The 22,279-nt window shown below is 39.3% G+C and overlaps 2 protein-coding genes across 8 annotated transcripts in view; one reads left to right on the top strand and one right to left on the bottom strand.

Annotated features, from left to right (window-relative positions):
* Positions 1–10,457, top strand: part of rxraa (retinoid X receptor, alpha a) — a 105,683-nt gene extending 95,226 nt beyond the window's left edge. For all 6 annotated transcript variants that reach the window (XM_053340690.1, XM_053340689.1, XM_053340688.1 and 3 more), the window contains 5 exons: positions 2,717–2,846; positions 4,143–4,275; positions 6,538–6,629; positions 8,408–8,513; positions 9,257–10,457. In XM_053340690.1, the coding sequence (XP_053196665.1) occupies positions 2,717–2,846; positions 4,143–4,275; positions 6,538–6,629; positions 8,408–8,513; positions 9,257–9,404 (609 nt within the window). In that variant the 3' untranslated portion in view covers positions 9,405–10,457. The remainder of the gene's footprint in view (positions 1–2,716; positions 2,847–4,142; positions 4,276–6,537; positions 6,630–8,407; positions 8,514–9,256) is intronic.
* Positions 10,458–14,172: 3,715 nt separating this feature from the next.
* On the bottom strand, positions 14,173–21,689 carry LOC128380075 (WD repeat-containing protein 5). 2 transcript variants are annotated; one of them, XM_053339767.1, is made up of 14 exons: positions 21,536–21,689; positions 20,077–20,186; positions 19,866–19,974; positions 19,710–19,783; positions 18,990–19,079; positions 18,530–18,619; positions 18,285–18,368; positions 18,142–18,197; positions 16,521–16,567; positions 16,297–16,372; positions 16,100–16,133; positions 15,757–15,831; positions 15,520–15,607; positions 14,173–15,368 (listed from the first exon to the last, which is right to left on the bottom strand). In XM_053339767.1, exons 2-14 carry the CDS (start codon positions 20,152–20,154, stop codon positions 15,268–15,270), a joined length of 1,002 nt encoding a protein of 333 aa, XP_053195742.1. In that variant the 5' UTR covers positions 20,155–20,186; positions 21,536–21,689; the 3' UTR covers positions 14,173–15,267. The 2 variants fall into 2 exon arrangements, with proteins under 2 accessions (XP_053195742.1, XP_053195743.1); XM_053339768.1 differs by lacking the exon at positions 18,285–18,368.
* Between the last annotated feature and the right edge of the window lie 590 nt (positions 21,690–22,279).

Raw genomic sequence — 22,279 nt, 5'->3', positions numbered from 1 at the left:
TTGCTGGGAAAGTGTAAGCTCCTCTCCCCTGTCATCTCCACAGACAGAGGCAAAGAAACCGGGTCAGTGTAAACATGGCTAAGATAGCCATACAACATTCATGAGGCCCGCCGTGTTTAACAAGAAGCCTGGGACTTGTATTCTTATGAGAAGGGGTGGCTCAAAGCGTGGCGAGCACTAGGGCATTCACGACAGCTGCATTTTAGTAGCCATCAGCTACTCCTAAAAACTAGCTGAGTAGTCGATTTCGTCTAGGGAGATACGTCGTCTTCTTTTTTTTCACCCAATAGCAGGAATCAATTGATCGTGAAAATAGCAACAAATACAGGTGGGTGAAATAGCAGGGATAGCAGGGGTGTTTCCTTCTCTAAATACCTTAGCATACTGTTGTGCTACTTAAGGGTAGCCTGACATATATATTGTTGCTGATGGTTTTATCTGCTCTGGTAAAGTATTTCCACACTGTTTATTGTAGTTGAGTAATGGGACGTAGAGCCATGTTTCTTTCTGCCTCTGCATGTCTATAGCGATGGCTCATCTACTACCCACAGTGCCCCCTGCTGCATATCTGTTGTAAATGCAGCGCTTTATTTCTGCGAAAAACAACAAATGAGCGATTAAACTTCAACGACGCACAGTTCCGACCAGTGCGTGTGATAGGCAACTAGTCGAATATTTTGTGAAACTCCTAGAACCCCCCCCTTTCTTTGTTTTGACTGGGGTCGCCCCCCCTCTGGAATGAATTAGCTGTGTCTGTTTATGCGATTTTTTTCGGGAGAGGAAACGCGGCTCACAAAATCTGTCACGCTGAGCCGCACCGTCCACACCGTTTCCCATGGAGATCAGATGCTGAAATATTCATGAGATGTTCTCCCCATGAAGAAAAAATAATGATAATAATTTTTCTTTAAAACACTGTTGTCTTTGTGTCTGGTTGAACTTTTTTTAAAATATTTCAACTGCATTCATGATACTCTGCAGTCAGTGTGAGTTTCACACCGTAGGGAGGGAACGTGGAGGAGAGGATGAGATAGTCTATGGCCCGTCTGTTATGAAAGGAGACTGCGGGTGGAGGGACGTCTTCTCCCTTCATCTTGAACTAATCTTCTCTTGAGAGCTGTAGTTGATGTCGGGATCCTCTGCGCTTTTAGCATCGATCGGTGGGATTTGGGAGAAGGGAAGTTGGGGGGAAGTTGTCTTTTTTTTGTCAGAGTGGGAGTTCACACAGGGATACTTAGCATTTAAGGATGTTTACTTGATGTAAAATTATGCACAAAAGTGTGTGTGCAGTCTTTGTTTACGCACATACAGTACACACCGATGGGGTACGTACATGTGGGGATGATGGTAAATTACCCATCAGAGATTGACAGTATTGTTTGGGATTCATCTTGTCCCCCCGCCCGGATGGATTTACATTTTCGAGAGGTAGTCATACTGTATGAGTGCTGCATTATAATTCCACTATTGCTCATAAGCTCCCTGTGGGTCAAAGAATAAAGCTCCTCAATATGATATATCAGGACAGTTAAGGACAGACAGTCCTTGTCTCTGGATTGGCATAAATTACTATCTGTTCACAGGCAGAAATGTTGGGGAACGTCTAGAACATCCAATAGTTTTTTAAGAGAATTAAAAAGAATATATAAGTTTTAAATCTTAAAAAAGAGATATAGACAATGTTAAGGTTTTTTTTTGGTTTTGTAAATTTGGTTTTATTTGCTTCTCTTCATCAAATGTAAGAGGTTGTATGTAGAGGTCGATTGTTCTGCTATAATTCATTTTTTACATTTGATGAAACATTCACAGTAACAGTATGTTCACCATAGCTTAGTTAACACTTATGATATTTTAGACTCTTTTTTTACAAGCCTACCCAGCGTCTTACATGCCATACATTAAAATAATAGATATGTCCATGTCTCACAGCTGTAAAAATCCTTCTTTAGCCTCTCTCCCAGCTTTTACGCTTATCTCTCCCAGAGGCTTAAGTGGATCTAATGAGGTGAAATCAATAGGACTGTTTCTCCTTGATTAACCTGGACCTTTATTTCACAGAGAAACTGCCGGTCCTATTTTGAGCACTAAATGGTAGAATACAGTGACGTCTATTAGCCAGCCTGGCCCACTACTAAGAATTGTTTATTGTTATGTTTTATCAATATTTTAATGGATTTTCTTTTCCTACTCAGAAATGTTGAGGTTTTTATTAATTTAACATTTGCTAAGTTGTATAGAAAGCCCTGCCCAGTTTGCTTCTAAAGTCCCATTTGAGCTCCTAAGCGCTTGTTCTGTTATGTGTCGAAGGGTAGGGGGGAGGGGGGGGCCTTGAGCTCCACTAGCTGTCCAAATGGCTGATTTGTGTGTCGGCTGAAAGGTCCCCAAAGAAAGAGTCTGCTCGGTTAAAGTCGTCTTTTCACCGCCAGCTCTCTGCAGGTATTTCCTCCACGAGCTGGGACAGAATCACTTGTTTGTTTTGTCCTCCTACTCGCTGCTCTTCAGAGGATATTATTCACAGCGGTAGCACTCATCTAAGCACAAATGTGTCTGTGTGCGTGGTGATAGGTGGCTCAACCTGACACCGGGCTCACAGCCAAAAAGACACCCAAAAGAGATACACAGACTGAAACAAACAAACAGAAAAGCATATTAATTTCATACATTACTTGAATGTCTAACTTCCAGGCTTGTGTGTGTGTTTTTTCTCCCATTGCAGCCTAATGACCCAGTGACAAATATCTGTCAGGCGGCCGACAAACAGCTCTTTACTTTGGTGGAGTGGGCCAAGAGGATCCCCCACTTCTCTGAGCTGCCACTTGACGACCAGGTCATCCTTCTACGAGCAGGTCTGTCAAAAAGCTCATAAAAAAGTGATGATTTATGTTGACAAGACATATGGATACAGTGTATTAATAACATGAAGAAAGTAGAAAAACAGATCACGTAGCAATCAGGGCTTTAAATCAAATACTGTACTAGCAAAACATCATTGGTTTATCTTAGTTAAACTGATGATGTGGTTAAATTGAATGACCCTGAACAGCAGTATATAACTACTTGTGTTAGAATAGAGCCCGAAACACCTAGAACCATGCTTTAACTTCTCAGAAAAGCCAAAGAAAGAAAGCTTTAATCAGAAAACACTCATTCAGCACATCAATACAGATTCTAGCGCTATATCTCTATATAGCTCAAAGCAAAAGAGCTTTAATCGAGTATTACTCAACCCAATTTGGCCATAAGCAAGAGTGGCTCTTCTGTGCAATGTGACTAAGGCAAGAGTAAGGTCCACCAAGGTCAGAATAGCTCACTGTGTGTATCTGCTATATGTGGAAAAGCAAGCTAACCACTCAGGATCACAGAAGCGGCAGCGTAAAACGGAGTGTGAATCATCTGTCACTTCTGTTACATTCACTAACATCACATGCAGGAAGGTCTTTTGGGTTCTTCCAACACATTGGCCTTGTTGCCTGCCTGTCGCTCCAAATTACACCATTATATTCTTAATCCACCTTGAGGGGAAAGAAAAAAAAATGCTATTACACACCCATCCAATACTCTGTAAAAAAAAATCCATCCCATCATTCCTTATCCTCCGCACACACAATGATAGAGAGACTTCAGCAAAGCAGAGAGAGACATTATTCCGGAGAGCTCGTCTCTTCCCAGCTCTCAGGTTTTTCTATAAATAACCGCTTTAGTTCTGCTGTATCACAGATAAAAGCATCCAAGCTCCTCACATATCCAACTCAACTCTGGGGAGAAGAGGCAAGTGTTGCCAGGCAGAACAGTTAAAGGAGCCCTGTCACTCAAGAAGCAGTGTCTAGTGTCTCCGGCGCTCTCTGTGTCAAGCCCCTGCTTTGGCACATCAAGCCTGTTGTCTTTATTGTGATGGCAGGCGCAGTTCATCCCTTTTACACGCTTGTCTCTGTAGAAAGCATGATTCAAATGTCTTCGTAATAACCTGATGCCTGTGCTTGAGAAAGCTGCACGCTTTTACTGCGCCGCTTAATTGATTCATTGGAATTCCCCCCTCTTTTGTTGTCACTTTCATTTTGCGTGAAAGCTGTGTGAACTTTTGTACTGGGATTTGCTTGTTTTTTAAATATATACCTCGATCTTTCTCCCTATCTGTTTCTCAGGTTGGAATGAACTCCTCATTGCATCATTTTCGCACCGTTCGATAGCAGTTAAAGACGGGATTCTGTTGGCGACCGGGTTGCACGTCCACCGCAACAGCGCCCACAGTGCCGGAGTGGGAGCCATCTTTGACAGGTCAATATTACCAACTTTCTTGCACTTTAATAGTTATCATGTTGAAACTAATGGAAGTGCAATCTCCTGCTATCTCTTTCTAATAAAACACATTTCATCTTGGGTGGTCAATAATTATTCATAGGAATATTTTTTTTTTGGTTTGGCTGGTAGCTTTAGCTTATATGGTATCTCAACACTATTCTTAATAATGGCAAAAAGCATTCATAAAAACTTAAACACCCTTTTTTAAAGAATGCCTCATTAGAAAGTGCTTACATTGCAGGCATACTTAATCTGGTGGTGGTATCTAATGACTTTCTTAATTCAATTCTACTCAGTTCAATTCAACACAACTCATCCATATCACAATAAAATACAAAATAATTTATGTTAGAATATCTTATGTTACTAAATGATTAATAAGGATAATGCAAGTTGAATTTATCAGTGCTTAAGTGATTATTAAGCTTTATCTATTCAGATACTCTTACTGAGATCAAGCTCTCTTTTGCAAAAGAAAGCAGGGAACAAGGATAACAATGGGATGATTCATTCATATTACAATCACACTATTAAATAGTTTATTAAATACGTTTTATTAAAAAGTGTTTTCATTTTCTTGGAGCGTGTGCCTTTCAATGAAATATTACACGTAGGCCGGAGGTCGCAAGCGTGCTCCATGAGAAGCAAAGCAGCACAGGAACTATCGATTGGCTCCCGTATATTAAATATGTACACCTGTATGCACCAGAGGGTCACACAGAAACACCCAACTGCTTGGAAAATGTCAAAGAAATCCATGCACAAGTGGCTCAAGGTGGCTGTTATTGACATTCCAGCACAGCGAGCAGTCTGACACACTGAAATCTCACATGAGGCTGCAGTGTCTTTTCAACAGCATCGTATCACACCTGGAGCTGAACTGAGATATACAGTACACACACAGTTTCGGAAAGTTATAAAAAAAAAACTAAATACGAGGTTTTAGATGAGTTGATCCACAGAATATGAATCATCAATAATTCTGATCATCAGTTATTTGCTTACATAATTTATGATAGATTCATTTTGCAGCTTGTGTGTGTGAGGTTAGGGTTAATGTAAAGGGGTTAGGGTTAATGTGAAGATATACAGGTTCTAATATCTTCAATACATTTTAGAAGAAATTTAATGTAATTTAGATTTAAAAGAGATTCTGATAATCCATACATCTATAGATTCCTGCAGTTGGAGGTGCTGTCATCAAACCCATTTTTAACAGCTCTTCTCCTGCCTATTCTTCTGTTTCTTCTTCTTTTTTTCCCTTTTTTCCCAGGGTCTCTGCCCCTCTGATGATCAGCCTCTCCACTCAATCATGGGCGCTTGTAGCCACAGGACATATCACATCTCTGCATTAACCGTGCCGAGCATTAAGATACACAGAACTGATAATGTTTCTTTATCTACTCCTCTCTCTCGCTTTCTCTTCGCCATACAAATGAAGAGACTGATTAACTTAAACACTTCATTCTTTTCTCTTCTTTTTTTCTTTCTTTCTTTTCCCCTTTCTTTTTTTTTTTTTTTTTTAGCTGTGTCGTTCCTCTGAGCAAATTGAATTAGAATGAACTTAGAGCCACAATTGACTTTACTATCCGAGAGAGAGAGAGAGAGAGAGAGAGAGAGGGTGTGGGGGGGTGGGGGGTGGGGAAGGGAGGGGAAAAAAAAGAAACGAGAGCGAGAGCGAAAATAAAGAGCGCCGGGGAGAGGGTGTGACCGAGTCAAAGAGGGGTGAGGAGTTTGAGCAACTCCACGCACCAACACTCCCACCAGTGATGTCACACACAGACAGTGGGAGTGCTGGTGTTGGGTTACAGCTTGTGTTTACTCTGTGGCTTTCCTTTTATGAAAACCATGTACTAAATATAATTACTTTGCAGGGTTGTAAACTTTTCCACTGATCTAACGGTGCCTATGTGGGCCGGAGAATAAACTTGTGTATGTGTGTGTGTGTGTTTGCTTTTAAATAGATTTGAGTTGGATAGCGTCGTTAAAACATATTTTTTATGTCCAAGTCTGAATGGTGGATAATTCACATGAAGGGGTAGTGTGTGTGTCATTTACAAAAATGTACCAATTAAACTCAAATGGTTTCCTGTGATCTTAACTTTTTTTTTTTGTCTGGCAGTTGTTGCAGTATTGTAGCTAAAAGGAATTAAAGAAACATAGTATTTTTTTTAACTACATTTGACTTTGAATGAGCTCTGATTTTGTGTTTTTTTTTTTTTTCTCCTTTTCATGCAGAGTGCTCACAGAACTGGTGTCTAAAATGAGGGACATGCAGATGGATAAGACAGAACTGGGGTGCCTTCGAGCTATAGTCCTTTTCAACCCAGGTAACTATCACTATTTGTAAGATGTTGGTTGCCTTGGCAGTTTTAAACAAGCTGTAACGTGGGTGTATCAAAGATGTGTGGTTTTTAAATGAGCAAACTACTTCAATTCTAGTTTCACTTCATATAAAAAAAAAACAATCAGTGGGTGGAATTAGACTACAGCACAACAGCACAACAGGGAAATCTCTGTTTGCAGTTGAGATTTTGTAGTTTTGAAATGCAACCAAAAAATAATACAAGCTACATCTAACTGTTTTTTTAAGTGGTAAACATCCACAAAATAATTCAACACTGACATATTTATAAAGTGTGATTGTTCTCTCAGAACAATGCTGCACTGTTAAACACCAGTGCAGTGTAATGCTTACATTGGGGAGCTGTAGGGCTGCTACTGTTTGTAGCTGCTGCTCCCACTGTCCTCAGTATTGCTAGAATAGAGTATGACTCATTAATGACTTGAAGCTTAAAGCGATACTCCACCCAAAAACTGTATTTTCAGCTTCAAACGCTCCACCTAGTCGACTTGAAAGCTGACTTCTGTTTTTTACCCGCATTATATAAGTGAGTTCTAGTGATGGACAGTATGCGGGATTCTGTGGTTTGCTTTTTAAGTTAGGAGTCTTTGATCCTACGCACCTGTCACTAAGTCCTTGCGGTGTCCGGGAAGTTTTCTTTATTTTTTATTTCTATATAAGTGTTTTGACATTCAAAATGTAGATTTTGGGGTGGCGTTTTACTTTAGGTTTAGGACTTGTGGCTCAGTCTGACCTCATTAACGTAGCTTGAGAATGTGAAACTGTATTTTGAGTCGCCCTTGTTTTCTTTGAACTTCACTTCAGGCTTCTTTAATGCAGTCCCACCTGCTGTGCTCTGAGATAGATAGCTGAAAATAAAAGCCCATCCATTACATAACGATTTAATGGTCAACAGAGTGAAGGTAAACCAATTAACGACTGCTTTTATAACAGGATTTTTTATGACCAATAAGAACCTGGCCTTAAACAGTTTTCTTTAATTGAGAACCATGTCTTGCCTATGTGTGTGTCCCTCTGGCTAAGTGTGCTGTTCTGAACTCCTCTCTACTAAACCAAACCATCAATGTGACCCAGGCTTTTTAATGACTCAGTGTGGGAGCCTCCCTCCGTCCTTCTGGAGCCACTGTGAATCCGTTCACCCCGCACACACTGATCCTCTGTGTTCCACATTCTGTTCAGGCCACCTCCAGGCCCACTGGCCCCGGTTCACTTCTCGGCCTGATTCCTTGTTAATTAGGGGTTCACTAGACTAGGCCTGACTGAGAAAGCAACGGGTGAGGGGGACGGCGGTGCTAAAAAAGGGACCACGGTCCTTCCTTTCCCACACTGTGTGATCTAGTCCAGCTATTAACAACAAATGTTCTTTCATTGTTGATCAATTGTGCGGCGCTTTGTTAATCAGAAATGTTAATCAATGACGTGTTTGTGTTGTTTATCAAAGAGGATTCCAAGAGTGGAGCTTAAATGAGTACCCGCTTGGAACTCACAGTCCTAATTGGACTAGCCTAGAATGTGGTGACACACGTCCATGATGAGCGTGTGAGGTTAAAACTCAACTTGTAGGTTAGAAAAGCTCTGCTGTATCCTGTCTATCTCTGAGAAACATCTTCATCTATCATTCACACAGATTGAGTTGTTCCCAAGCCACAAGTAGAGGAGTGTGATGGTGTGACTTTAAAGATGTAAGAAGAATACATATATTAATATATGTGTGCGTGTATGTGTGTGTGTGTGTCTCCACAGACTCTAAAGGTCTGTCCAACCCAGGTGAAGTAGAAGCTCTGAGAGAGAAAGTCTATGCGTCTTTAGAGGCCTACTGCAAACAGAAGTACCCCGAGCAGCCCGGCAGGTATGAACACAAACACAAAGACAAGTTCAACTGTGCAGTTCACTCACACACAGAGAGAGAAAAAAAGAAGATTTTTCCCTCACAAAATAGCAGCAACCACAGACTGGTTGAATGCATTTAAAATTAATTGAACAAAAATATTCATAGTTGTGAGTTATGTCTAGGGCCCGACCGATACTGGATTTTTGGGGCCGATACCGATATTAGGAAATAAAATAATTCCGATATCAATATATCGGCCGATATTCGATATGTAATGGCATTACGACATAACAACATTCACAGTTTAAGAATGAAAACTTGACTGGGAATTTAATATGTATATGAAACTTGAATGCAAATGAAATACACATAAAATGTCGCCTATATATCTTGAACAAAAATATATAGGCACATATCTTACGGCATAAACACCAATACCAATACATCTGTGATAGGCCAATATCAGCCTTTTAATTGGTCGCTCGCACCAGAAATTAGCACCAGACGTATGCATGTCTTGATGAAATGTGTGGATCTAGGAATTTGGTGATGTACTAACCCTACCGTAGCTAACGAGCTAACATGCTAGTGCTATCTGAGCTTCTTTCTATATCATCCGCTATTAGCCATTCCCTCAAAGGTCATTATAGTGAATGTGTTATACTATATGTGTTGTATCAGTGATGTCTGAACTCATATCCATCCCTCTTCCTGTCTCATGTATAGCGCTGACATTTTATTTTGGTCTTGTGTTGTGACAGATTTGCCAAGCTGTTGCTGCGGTTACCGGCGCTGCGCTCCATCGGCCTCAAGTGTCTGGAGCACTTGTTCTTCTTTAAGCTCATTGGCGACACGCCCATCGACACCTTCCTCATGGAGATGCTAGAAGCCCCACATCAAATGACATAATAGCAGAGAGGGTGGAGCCCTCCTCACCCTCTTCTTCTTCTTCTCCCTCCTCCCCTCCTCCTACTCCTCCTCCACATGGATCGGGAGCAGAGTCCTTTTTAAAGAAAACCAACCCCATCTCCAGCAAAGGGACAGATCACGTGACGACTTTGGACAGAGAACCTCTCCCTACCTCCCATCCACACCTTCTCCTCCTCCTTCCCTCCTCCCTTTTTTGATGTGTTTCGAAAAAACATGAATTCATGATGTGTATGGGTCTGTTTTATACCTTGTAAAAATATATAAATAAGAAATATATATATGAAAAATCTCACGACAACACGAGTGACAGCAGTGGACTGAGGCGAGGACGGACAGAGGACAAAAGAAACGTATTGAGCCATCGTTTTTCGTCTGTGCTTTTCCTACACCTTGGCAAGAGAAAGCAGAGATGATGGGGGGGTTTTTAACATCCACAGTTTTGCTTGCAGGTATATTAATGATAACAAAAAAAAAAGACAAAAAACGGCAGTGATGTCATATTCGGACACTCAGCGTTGTGATCGGGACAATCGTGGACTTGCGGAGAGCCTCGGGTGGTCTAGATTTGGACCTGAGCCCTCTCTTGTCTTTCAGGACTGAACTTACTTTGGGGGAAGGGACGACGGCGGCGGCGGGGAACAAAAAAAAAAAAAAAACACGTCCGGGAACTCATCTTGTTCCTGCCTGACTCGACTGAACACGTCAGGTCTTGCACTAGCTGTTTTTGAAGTGTGAGCTTTCTGGAATAGAACTCAGAGAGGTGGGTTAACAAGACTGCAAGAAACTCCAAGAAAAAAAAAAAAAAAAAAAAAAAAAAACAAGCTCAGGTCTCTGCCCAATTCCAACAAATACAACCATGTCTTACTCTGTTAGCACTGTGCAACATCTGGGGAGGACGGTTATATGAGTCCACTAATCAGCCCTGTAGTTAATGTATCGATTGATCCAGGAGTTGGGGGAGCTTGTTACGTACAATCGGCGCAGTTCTTGTGCACACAGGAAGAAACCAGGCTGTTGTTAAAAAAAACAAAACAACATTGCCTCACGTTAGCTTTATGCTACGTCACTGGATACCGTGGCGACCAGCAGGTGCAAGTTTTTGTCATCTTGCTTTGAAAAGTTTTGGCCTTTTTTTCATGGTGATCACAGCAACCTTTTTTGGACGGCTGGAAACACTCTAGTTCCGGTTTGGGGGCGAATCGTTCCCAAGATGAACCTCTGAGCTCATCTCCGTCCCCTCTCCGACCCCTCCCCGCCTCTCATTTCATGTGAATTTCAGCACACCATTTAACACCTCCACACTCAAGACCTCTCCCACCAACACCACCACCACCCCCCCCCCCACCCCCCCGCTCCAAACGCAGGGGGCAGCAGCTTTCTCTAACCCACCTCGTATCTACCTGTACAGAAAGTTACAACCATACACAGTATTGACATCATTTTTTTTTTTTTTTTTTTTTTTTTTTAGTTTTTATCCATTTAACAACAGCACAATTACCTCTGTTTCCATCCCTCGATCCTCAGTTCTTCACACACCTATTTTTATTTTTATTTTTTTCTTGGCCGTAAAAACCCTTTACAGTATGCGGGAGAAGCGCTTATCGTTGCAGCAGAGCCATTATTTGTTTATTTGTTTGTTACTTGGCACTTAACCTCATGACAGTGGAGTCGGGTTTCCTTAAACGGAGAGCTGATGTCGACGCGTTCAACCCTCTGAGGTGGATCTCTCGGCGCCAGGTTGTTCTTCAATCGCTCTCTCTGCACTTCTCTGGACAACCAAGTGTCATTCAAGTCGAACTGAAAATGTTGAATATCTCCATGTTATGTATAAATATGCTTTATGCCCATATTCTGCTTTTTTTTTTTTTTTCCCTGTCCTCCTTCTCTAAATGCTGCAGCTGCTGCGAAACTATGCATCGAGTGCATTTCCAAAGATTGTCCACAGAGCAGGTGCATGTCGGTGTGGCTTAAACTGGTCTGATGTCTTGGTGTTGGTATCTCGGTTAGATGTGGGTACCCTGTAATATTCTCCCAAACAGGAGTGAATATCTTCTAGACATTTTTTTTTCTTCTCCCTCTGCTACTCAGATATATGATTGTCATTCCGCACTGATTTACTCACCCTTGACTGATTATCGGCTCACATGGAAGAACTAGAGGCTGTTGGCCTTCATTCGCCACTGTATTAATGGAGCAGTGGAGCAAAGTGGAGTTTAATGACATGTTAATTAACAAGTATATAGCAGAATGTGATATGAGGAAAAACACTAAAAAGAGATTTTCACCACTCTTTCATAAGCACCTTGACAGTGTCTGAACCCCAAGAAACAAACCTGAGCACTGTGTTTTCATACTGATGGTTAACAGTCTGAGCTGTATGGAGTCTCCAATGTGCCAAAAGAATAATCATTTGACTTCAATCAGTTCATAAATTTGATACATTTAACAAAATACTAATTAGATTGGCGTTGAAAAGCAAAAATAAGATAATTCAATTTCTTTTTAAGTGATAAATTAATATTGAATTGAATTTTAAAACTGGATTTGCAATACAGATTTTTTGGAATATACATTTCATACTTTTTTAATATTCCATTTACTGATGTTTCTGCCTTTCATGTTCCACCTTATGACTCATTCGTCTCCCGCTTAAACATTTACAGTTTACCTTCTGTGCTCGCTCTCATTAAAGCACTAAAAATGAAATGAAGTCCAATCCACAGAGCAGTAACAGGAGCTTTTATTGGCCAGCTGTTGCACAGGTGGCGGGAGTGGTTTATAAGATGAGAGCTCCATTTTCTAATATTTTTCCTAAATTTTTTGGCTTATTAATAAGTCTAATAAGTCTAAAAAAAAGTCTAATTATTCTGGTAGCACAGTAAATACTCCATAGGCTTTTGGTTTCTGACCAAGACAGCAGTGATACAATGGCCATGTGTACATTTTTCTCTATGATTAGGGACCAGTTTCACAGACGGGAGGTAAATCCACCATCTGTGAAACGGATCCCCAGACGCCCAATGATCTCTTCTCTTTGGAAGAAAAAGAGCAGAAAGCTGCTTCAGATGCCAACTCTGAAAATGTCAGTTTCTGCACACCTCGAGCAGGACTTTAACATTTACTTTCAGTCAGACGAGTTCAGGCGAGAGCGAGTGAGGGATGAGCTGTTAGCTCCCTCCAGTGGAAGAGAAGCAGCGCTGCAACATCACTTGATTTTTTTTTGTCTACAGACAGAAAGATGGCACTTTGTCACAGCGCTATTACATTCATGTTCCTTTTTGCTCAAAAAAACCCCACAGCACCTGTGCTTGTGCTTGTTAAGACTGAAAAAGGAGCAATAACCTTGTTTTATTATGACTCAGCAGTTTCAGTGAGGCTGTATTATTACAAAAACTATCCAGGTGACAGTATTGACTGCCAGCTCGAGCTCAGTTTACAGTATTTATATTCTGGAAGAAATGATACTTGTTTGTCTGCTAAAAACACAAAAACTTTGGAATCAAGAGAAGCAGAAACAATTAGACCTTTTTTTGACAGGGTGACCCCCAATCCTCCTGCTCTCTACATGCCTGATGTCTCCTCCTCTTAGTTTACTGTGACTGGTGAGCGCAGGTTATCTTAAGCCATAAAATGTGGATGATGTGCAAGCTCACCCCCCCCTTCCCCCACCTCCCCTCACCCTCCTTTTGCAGGAAATGGACAGACAAGGGTCTTCTTGACAAGATAAAAGAACAGATCACCCACGTAGAATGATTACCTACATGAATGCTTTATAACATAAAGCTATATTTTGTTAATATGTATATGTGTATATATTTATAAATATATATCAGCAAATCTGTTCCTTGAGTATTTCCAATATTGAAAGAGGGAGACAAGTCTTTCAGACCAAACCGTTCCACACCAGGTGTTCTTCAACTCGGAGGTTTACCGTGTGTTTTTTGTTTTTCTCTCAACTATTTGAGGGGTTTGGAGTTTTTTTTGCATTATGACTTTATAAAAAAAATGAATTTCGATCAACCAGCAGAATCCCAGCAGCTCTAAACTCAAAAAGAACCAGCTTGTCAGCAGTTTATGGGACCTCAAAAATCTACGAAAGATGACAAAAAAAAGAAAAAAAAAAGGTTAAGACTTTAAAACCCTCCAAAATGTATGTGTTGCTTGGCAATTGTATGTTCAAAAAAAATGTAATCAGGAAAAGCTGATCGTGTGACACAATCACTGCTTTCTTTGTTGCATAGACAGTAAAAATGTTCAAGTAAATAGAAAAAAAAGGAAAAAAAAACACTTGAAAAAGATCTATTTTTGTACAAAGGTAATTTTATCCCTTGTTTATGTACTCTGTTCTTTCCCCTTTTTTTCTTCTGTGGGCTGTTGTATACGTTTGTGGAAAAGCTTAATGGAAGAGGCGAGAAGAGAAATGTTTCAGACTGAAAAGCGAGCGGTGAGAGGAGCAGTTTGGCTTTGGCACCTTGGTAACTGTGTCGCCTTTACTTTGCCATTTTCCAACCCTGTCGCAGCAAGACAGGGGAATGTCTTCTTTCATTATATTTTTTTGTTGTCTATTTTCAAAAAGGAGATTGAATTTTTTGTCATCTGTTCTTTGTGGGTTGTTCTCTGATGTTCTATCTTTCATGGACAGAAAGGTTATTAAAAAAAAAAAAAACTTGAAAGTGAACTCTGTGTAATGATCCATAGATGCACGCAGAAGCACAAAAACACTCATTTGTACACTTTGGTCTTAACATGAAACATACAAAAAACTGATTTTATTAAGTTGCAGGTTATAGCTGTCCAATGCAAACATATAGTCCACAAAATCCAGGTTAACTACAGAGAGAACAGATGCTGCTGGCTTTATGTGCAGAACTATGAGCTAAACAAGCAGAACATTAAAAAAAAAACAGCTAAAATAAATCACGATACATGTCAATGTCATATGTACAAATACTAAAACACAAAGAAACTGCATTTGGTCACTGTTGTAAGCTGGAAAATGTTAAAAAAAAAAAAAAAGAAGAAGATCATTTTGAACCAGGTGGACTTTCAATTCAATGCTCTGGTAGATAAAAAAGTACTGACATTTAATTTCTTTTTAACTATCAAACTCTGTGACATTGTGAATCCTGATGTAATGAGCACGGAACTTACAAAAATTGGAAAGTATATCTTGTCATGGCACACTGCACTTACTTGAGCTCTGACATTTAATATTTAAGGAGAAAAAAATAGTGGTACCATTTTAATAAATAATAGAACAGGAGGGATCCTTGGGTACCTGTTGTTATAGTCATCTCTCCACCTTGAAGTCATTAAGACGGTACTACACGATTACACAGGCAAATTAAAAAGGCAAATAAAAACTGTCGTAAGGCCAAATAACCATTAGATTTATTGTACAGGATCATAAATGCACATGTGGAAGCCGGTTTGAAGTGAAGCAGTGACATCAAAGGGTTAATGCAGTGTTACAAAAAAAATATATATATACTGAAGCACCATAACTGACATTAACAAGTGAGTGGAACAACAGTCATCCATTAACCTAAACGAGACAACACAATCTGGTGACGCGTTCGAAGACAGATGGGGATATTTCGGATGCGAGTCCACTGCAGAGCTGACGTGAGGCTGATGTATCTTATTTTGGTTCTTCCTTGCTGAATTTCATTACCTGAAAGCCCTCTGCATCCAGCAGGAGCTCTCTGTTAGAAAAAAAGTCTGATTTTCTTACAACAAAAACGTAGAAAAAAAAAAATTATAAAAAAAAAAAGGAGAAAAAAAAGAAATATGAATGGCCCAACAGATCCAAAAAGGGAGGAGGGGGGATGGGGGTGGGGGTTTAGCAGTCGCTTCTCCATAGCTTGATGGTTTTGTCGTTTTCTAAAGCCGCAGACGCGATGATGTTCTCTGTTGGGTGGCAGGCGGTCGAAATGACGACGTCTGGATAGAAGAGACGAGAAAGAAAATGGACACGGAGATAAGTTTCTGCATATAATACACACATTTCTATTTGAAGTGGTTCATTTACACGCAGCCGCTTGCACTGTGAGGAAAAACAAGCTGAGTAAGACAGTGTGTGCGTTTCCTGTACCTGTGTGGCCCTGCAGTTTCTGCACAATCTCCTTCGTCTGCAGGTTCCAGATATACACCATGTTGTCCTCTGAGCCCGACACGATCCACTGCAACAGAGCAGCAGCGTCAGTGATTTCATAACATAAAACAACACGGGGCATTAAAAACCACAGATTCATGAATAAATAAAAGATTAGATATCCTGTGTGTAACAATCAAGGATTTGGACTGCTGGTGGAAAAATAAGAGCTCTTACCTTTCCGCCGGTGACAGAGAAATTTGCAAATATGCAGTACTTCTCATTTTTATGGCCGGTGTATGTTTTCAAGCACTGAAATGATGGAAGAGAAATGAAAGGTTATATATTTGTATGTGCTAAATGCTAAAAAAAACAAAAAAAAGTTGAGAAATGTTCCTCTAATGCAACTTTACTTGACAGGAAACATTAGACTGATTCACATTCATATACACTCTTCCAATAGAAAAAAAGGAAGTGAATAAATTGCAGAAGTCTTTCACAATAATACACCACAATAATTCAAGCAGAGTACAATTGAACACATTGGTTTTACACTTGAGTGTTAGCAAAAGCATCTCACCTTTCCTTTGCTGTAGTCCCACAACTTCAGCGTGCTGAAAGTTCACACAGATACAGCATTAGACCAGCAATGTAAAACCAAACTGATCGTTCATCACATGTACAATCTGTTTACACAAACCTACAAGTGAGGCAAGCTTATTATAGTGTTATACTGCCCTCTGCTGGTGAAAAGGTGCAATGGGAAGTAATACTCACTTGTCCAGTGTAGCAGCCAGGATGTATTTCCCATTGGGGGAGAACTTCACAAATGACACAGGAGGGTTGTCATCATCTAACAACAAGAGGAGCACAGTCAGCACACGAGCAGGAGTTTACTAAATACTTATAATTTTATGATGCCTTCATTCATGAGGATTTTCTGTCTTTTAAACTACGCACCACAAACCAATAGAGGTGCTACAAATACTGAATAATCTTACCTATGAGTGTCTTTAAACACTGCCCCGATGCTGTGTCCCAGATTCGGCTGTTAAAATAATTAAAACATTGTCATTTAATTAGGAGTCAAGATATTTTACTGTGAAAGGACTCCATAAACAAACACTGTACAAACAGAATTGAATAAAAGATGCATCTGGTAGAGATCTGCTACACATGTTTAGTCCCTGGAATACATATAAAAGTGCATTTGTCATGGAGTCACTTTGTAGTCTGTGTTCTCGTCTGCTCACAGCCTTAGAACTTGTTTTAGAAATTCAAAAGGCTGGCACTGTTCTCAGATGCTTGTTCCAGCTCAGTGAAACACAACCACCATTGGTAAAAAAACACAGAGACACTGTCTGAGTATTTATCCCACAATAATAATTTCAATCTGTATTGGTCAAAATGTACGCAACTCAAAAAATGCTTGTTCTAAATCAGCATTTATGGATATTTGAAAAATATGTTGTTTTCATGCTTATTCAAGTATTTTCTTACAGTTAGGTTTTTTAGATATTAAAGTTGGGGCTTTTATTTGAAAGAGTCTTGTATAGTGTCATTTAGCATGTCTGCCAAAAGTCAGAAAATGACAGCTACTTGTTTAGCACCTGGTTCAAAAAGCTCACAACATTTGTCATTATTTTGTTTCATGCTGTGTTTAAAGTTGAGTCATATTGTGCTGTTTTTTTATATAGTTTTAGCTAGCAAGAGTGCTACGCGAGGCAATTGTGTCAGTCTTAAAGGGGACATGAAACATGCATGTTTTGATACTAGTAGTGCCCAAATACAGTATATTAGAAAAAACACATTGCCTAAAATCTGATTTTACAAGTTAAAACCACATATATGACAAATTTGTTGCTAGCCACCATTTTGGAGTGATGTCATTGCCTGTGTAGGTTGGTTGGGCTCGGTGAGAAGTCATAAAAATGACTATTTGAATACAGTATTTCATATTAAAGTTAAATATACTTAACTATGGCACTCTATTAGAGGTTGTCACTAAGCTAACAGGGTGATATTTCTTGATTGGAATATAAATTAGGATTTATTTTCAGTCAGATTAATAATAGATTATTTTGGCTTGTTGTCTACTGTAAGGCTACAGTGCAAGACACAAACCATGAGAATATGATGATTAGTTTTGTAGCTCTGCAGGTGTGTAATGGTTTTCATGGAGCTACAGTACCATGTATTTGCTTATAAACACTTTGTCAATCATTAGTTGAAGACTGTCATTCAGCAAAGGACACTACATGATTTAGTAAATTACATTAGCAAAAATAAAATATCTGCCTCTTGTAGAACCATGACATTACTGTCATCTATTTATATTCATCTTATCATTTCCTTTATTACAGAAAATGGTTTAATGTCTGAAAGCAAAAAAATGGAGTATTGGTACATAAGTGCATATCATACTGTGACAGTTATGAGACTCATTAGGTCTTAAACCGAATAATAATCTGCTAATGAAGAACACAACATAACAACACAACAAACATAACGAGTCATTTACTCAGCATCATACATTAACAGTAAATAAGAGATGCTATTTAATTGTGCTGACATCAGCCATGTCAGTTTAAAAAAAGGAAGAATAATACAGTTTGTTCTTACCAAAGTCCGTCATAGCTACTGGACACAATCAGGGAGCCGTCTCTGTTGAAGTGAACCTGGTAGCAGAGACAGAGCATCACATTACTGGTCTAGAAGATTCTGCTAATGTTAATGATATATGTATTAAAATTAAACTAACTTACAGCAGAGACAGGGTCTGAATGAGCCGGCAAAGTTTTCAAACATTTCCCAGTCTTCACGTCCCATATTCTTACACTCTCATCAAACTAGAGGAAAATAAACAAAACACATTAATAGCTTTTACTTTTTTTTTTTTTTAAACCACACACACAGACATGCTTTTAATGCTCAAAACTGGCACTTGAGCAAAAAGTCTGACGTCTGGTTTCCATTACTGTTCGTTTTTTGCCAAGAGCTTCGTACTCACCGATCCTGACACGATAAGATTGGACTGGGGGTTGAAGTTGCAGCAGAAGACGTAGTTGCTGTGACCTTTTAGAGTTTTTAAGCATTTCCCCTGTAGTAAACAAACCAAAAAAAAAAAAAAAAAAACGTAAGATGAAAATGTCACAAATGTCTCGCCGGCAACAGAAGTGAAAAATGACTCTTTACTGGAAGCAAGAGCAGGATAAGACCGCCTTCAGCTAGTTCACTGTGAAGATTTAATGCTGATAAAAATTTAAGAGCAACAGGAGCGAAAGATATGAATCCAAAGAGCGAGCATGGATTTCGTTTTCATTCTTCATAAATGTGTAATGTAAAACAAGACAGCGTTGAAGCTGCTACTGCAACCTTTATGTAGACGGGCTCTAACCAATCACAGTCAACCCCTTTTATTTATAGTCGTGTAAACATGCACAATCATTCAAATTCATCTACTGCCTTACCGAGCTCACGTCCCAGATTTTCAGGGTTTTGTCATCAGATGCGGACACCAGGAGGTTGGAGTCTGAGGACCAGGCCACGTCAGATATGCCCTGTGTATTCATGGGAAATCATTAGCCAGGTAGAACTCCGACACTCTGATTAGGACAGCAAGGGTAGAACTACTGACTGTATATAAAGATAGACGTCATTCCAGCTCCCCAAAAGTGAAGCTAAAATATCTTGATTGTGGCTGGCTGCAGTATGGGTCATAAATCCCACACCCCTCCAGGTTAGCGGATGGGAAATGAGTAAAACAACATTTTTCCCAAAGTTCATTTTAGGCCGTTCTTATCATGCTGATGTTTGTCCAAGTGTTAACTTTAAGGATACGTAACAGCTGTTACAGTCGTTCTAAAATCTCCATCAGGAAGCGGGATGGTTGAGCAAGACGTCATACCGCTGGCTCCAAATGACATCACACAAGCAAGATGGCAGCTTCCAGAAAGGAGATATTTTGGCTTCACTTTCTCAATGGGTAAAACCAATAAAAGAAAACATGGCTATGGATTTTTTATAACGACTGATGTGTCTTAGAACTGAATAACACACATCTAAAATAACATAATACACAGTTCTGCTTTTTGTATCATCTTTATCAAGGATGATACAAAAACAAATACAATCCCATCTCTCAAAACCTAAAAACTGTGGTAATAAAGACGACTCTCAGGTGAACTCACGAGTTTGTGTCCAGATATAGTTTTCTCAAACTTGCCGTCATACGCTCCCCAGATTTTGATGAGTTTATCGGCAGCTGTAAAGGCAAAATAAATACACATTTAGTGTTGCTACAACCTCCATGAATCTTCGTTGATGAATGTAAACAAAGGACTTACACGAACTGGCAAGCCATTCTCCACTTGGACTGAATTTGACAGAGGAGACGGCTTTAGTGTGGCCGGCTAACGTGAATTTCAGGCTGTAGTTAGGCTTGGCAGGAGCAGACTGTACAGGAAAAAGACATTTGTCGACAATTATATAAGAGAAAAAAAACTGGTGTAGAAATTGTAGGAAAAGAAAATGAAAACATTGAAAAACAATTCAAACCTTGCTTTGACTGGAAGATGATGATGGCACCACTGGAGGTTTTGTGTCGGTCTCTGGTTTCTTGTCCTCTGTTGCCATGGTGAGTGAATGAGCATCTACTGTGCACTATCCTGAAACAGAGGAGCAAGAGATAATGTTAAAAGTGAAATTCTATATCAATTAGTACGTGCTGCCACATTCACATACAGTTATAGAGAACGGTATGACATGCTGCATGCAAAGTGAAGTTTTTACAGGATGCAGAAACATGTAAGGTGTACATGTTTGTTTTTGAGGCGCATTGTAACTTTGTTAAGTGCTAACAAAGTAAATAAAGTTTGTTATATTATTATTGTATGGCATTATTTAAATATGAAACCACACAACATGTTTAAAATGTTTGCACCTCTGCCCCCATGACACATAAATTACACAACAGATACTATAACAGTAATTATTCTCATTATTTGCATTAGTAGGTCTCCATATAAATTAAAGTTATAACAGATTTATTCCTTGTGAGATTAATTGATTTTATGTATACTATGCAGGATGTTCCAGATTTCATTGACCCTTTGATAATTATGCTGGTCGTGTATGTGGAGCTGAGTTTTTCAAACTTTTCACACCAAGAACCCCCTAAACCGACGCAAATTAGACCATATACCCCCATTTGACAAGATGTTGTCCCATTTGCCCGAAATGTTTAGGCTTTTAGACGTTTTATTACAGAAAGTGTAAGAAACCTATTACCAAAGTAGTCATACATTATGTCACTGTTACTTATGGCTGGAATTACAGTGAAAATAGATGTCTCCCCTTTTTGCTGGGGACCCCTTGAAACCTCATAGAAGACCACAGGGGGGGCCCGAACCCCACTTTGACAACCACTGACGTAGGAGTCAATTCACAGCTGCAGTTACTTAATAATGATGCAATTCTCAAAAATGTAAAAAAGCAATTTAGCTTGCACAGAATATTATGTTTTCTAGTATTTACAGGTTAAAAACCATCAAGCGTTTGGGTTTATTTATACATGTAGCTAGCGTTACGTCAGCTAGCCAAAGCTAGCTAAGCTACCGTTGATTTGCCTTAGATTTTAAAGCTAAAAGGCTTAAAATAAAAATGTTATACTGTCAACAAAGGGTGGTATGTTTTAAATAAAAATATGTCGACGTGGATTCGTGTTTAAATGCAATAAATCTTAAAGAAAAAAACGAAAGCAAACAAAGACACAGTCCTTGACAAGTCCAACTGTGACATGCTACAGTAAACATTGATTTCAGGGTTTAGGATTAGAAGCTCGACAGAAACAGAAAACAACACAGTGTGACATCCTCTGCTTTCACACTGATAGATGAGAGCTATGTGATTATAAGACTCTTGCTTTAAATGAACTGATGCTGTTGACAAACTGTTAGCTGCTCCGGAGGGGCCCTCCATTCAAACAATGAGCAATCAGTCAGAAAGCGATACTCACGAGATTTAATGCAGATTCACGGTCAGATTGTTACTCCCCTCGAACACTGGTAAGTAAAAAATGTTTGTATTTGTATTCAGATGTTCATGTATAACGCATATTTCACACGGCTGGCTCCTGGATGTTTGCATGCGGGGAGGAAGCTGCGAGGAGAAGCGGGGAATGGTGCCGTGGGGCTTCAGTGCGCATGCGTGTTACCCTCAGTAGTAACGGAAACAAATTAGGGACAGAAAGTCGTAAAATTAAAAAAAAGATTGTTAAAACCGATATATTCAACCTGTATCTGAGAGGCTTCTTTTTTAAGCAATCCTAGTGGAAGATAGACAGATAGATATTAGTAATGTTGCAGTGTTTTTAACCTCAATGCAAAACGTAAAATAATCATCTTTTTTCTTGTTTTATGTTTTATGTTCCATTTTATTAACTGTGTAGCACTTTTACTTTCCCTATGAATGAAAGGTACCAATTAAATGTGTTATATTGTTAAAAAAAGATACAGACAAGGGCATTCTATTATAATACAGTAATAATACATTATACATATAAACAAGTATGAAAACAGGAATGTAATTATGGCATACTACAACTAATACTAATACTACTACTACTACTACTACTGCTACTACTGCTACTACTACTAATAATAATAATGATAATAATAATATTAATAATAATACAATATTACAATATCATTCAATGAAAACAAAGTGGTTAAGATTAATAATTCAAGTAACATTTTATTTA

This window comes from Scomber japonicus, chromosome 19 (genome assembly GCF_027409825.1).
Source record: "Scomber japonicus isolate fScoJap1 chromosome 19, fScoJap1.pri, whole genome shotgun sequence".
NCBI classification, from domain to species: Eukaryota; Metazoa; Chordata; class Actinopteri; order Scombriformes; family Scombridae; genus Scomber; species Scomber japonicus.
Note: the sequence above shows the minus strand (reverse complement) of the source record. Positions and strands in the feature narration are given on the sequence as shown.

Excerpts from the sequence above, each read along its gene's own strand:
- LOC128380075 (XM_053339767.1), bottom strand. The coding sequence starts at position 20,154 with ATGGCAACAGAGGACAAGAAACCAGAGACCGACACAAAACCTCCAGTG. Across the intron at positions 16,373-16,520 it reads GTGTTTAAAGACACTCATAG|ATGATGACAACCCTCCTGTG; the intron begins GTAAGATTATTC and ends TCTTGTTGTTAG. Across the intron at positions 15,832-16,099 it reads GGGACTACAGCAAAGGAAAG|TGCTTGAAAACATACACCGG; the intron begins GTGAGATGCTTT and ends CCATCATTTCAG.